Below are 1,174 nucleotides of genomic sequence, written 5' to 3' on the forward strand. Positions count from 1 at the left end.
ACACACACACACACACACACAGAAACACACACAGAAACACACACACAGACACAGACAAACACACACACAAACACACACAGACACAGACACAGACAAACACACACACAAACACACACAGACACAGACACACACACAAACACACACAGACACAGACACACACACAAACACACACAGACACAGACACACAAACCCACACACACGCACAAACACACGCACAAAAAACAAGCGCACGCACACACACACACACACACACAAACACACACACACAAACATGTGCACACACAAACACACACACACAAACACACACACAGACACACACACAGACACACACAAACATGTGCACACACAAACACACACACACACAAACATGTGCACACACAAACACACACACACACAAACACACACAGACACACACACACACACAGACACAGACAGACACAGACACAGACACAGACACAGACACAGACACAGACACACAGACACAGGTCCATGAATTCCAGTGAGGATGCAAAAACCTTTCGACCTGAAGATCCACCCTGAGTAGAAGGGCTGACAGGAGACATCGGAGAGATTCCTTCACATTTCATGACAAACGTAACCACAGTCACAGTAAGTACACGAGCCGGACTGAGAGTCGACGATAAAACAAGAGTTAAATGGGACAAGCGGAGGAGTGTCGGAGGGTGACGAACCTGTCCGAGGTACAGTACACTGTACACACCTGGACATGTAATTAAAACCGAAACACCGTCAGTAAGATTTACAAGATCCCGTAACCGTCACGTACAGCTTCTGGAGAACGATAAAACACCCAACATAAACTGAGCACCCACAACGACCCCGTCCCCTCGACCGTTGTGCAGGTGGGAAGAGGAACGCGCAAGAGCACTCACTTGCCAGGAGGGCAACCAGGCGTACCTCCAGGAAACGCCATATTCCAGCTCCGTCCTGAGGGCGTCATTACTTCCGGGTTCTTCTCCTTTTAATAATTCCCTTTCATCAAATAATTTTCTCGACATTTATGGAAATATATATTTATTCGTAAATGGACACAAATTATTAATTGTAGATCAAAAAAAAAACAACACAAGCACGTGGAGTTAGGCTATACACCGCCCAAAATGAGCACGAATGAATTATGACATTTAATTTAACGTATAAGAAAGCTTAACTT

General features: G+C 45.5%; 1 protein-coding gene across 8 annotated transcripts in view; it reads right to left on the reverse strand.

The window, feature by feature from the left end:
- Positions 1-965, reverse strand: part of SYNRG (synergin gamma) — a 141,255-nt gene extending 140,290 nt beyond the window's left edge. For all 8 annotated transcript variants that reach the window (XM_085859366.1, XM_085859367.1, XM_085859361.1 and 5 more), the window contains exon 1: positions 894-965. In XM_085859366.1, coding sequence (XP_085715492.1) covers positions 894-961 — 68 coding nt within the window. In that variant the 5' untranslated portion in view covers positions 962-965. The remainder of the gene's footprint in view (positions 1-893) is intronic.
- Positions 966-1,174: the final 209 nt, after the last annotated feature.

This window comes from Eptatretus burgeri, chromosome 16 (assembly GCF_056783735.1).
Source record: "Eptatretus burgeri isolate ZD-2024b chromosome 16, Ebu_testis_v1, whole genome shotgun sequence".
In the NCBI taxonomy this organism is placed as follows: Eukaryota; Metazoa; Chordata; class Myxini; order Myxiniformes; family Myxinidae; genus Eptatretus; species Eptatretus burgeri.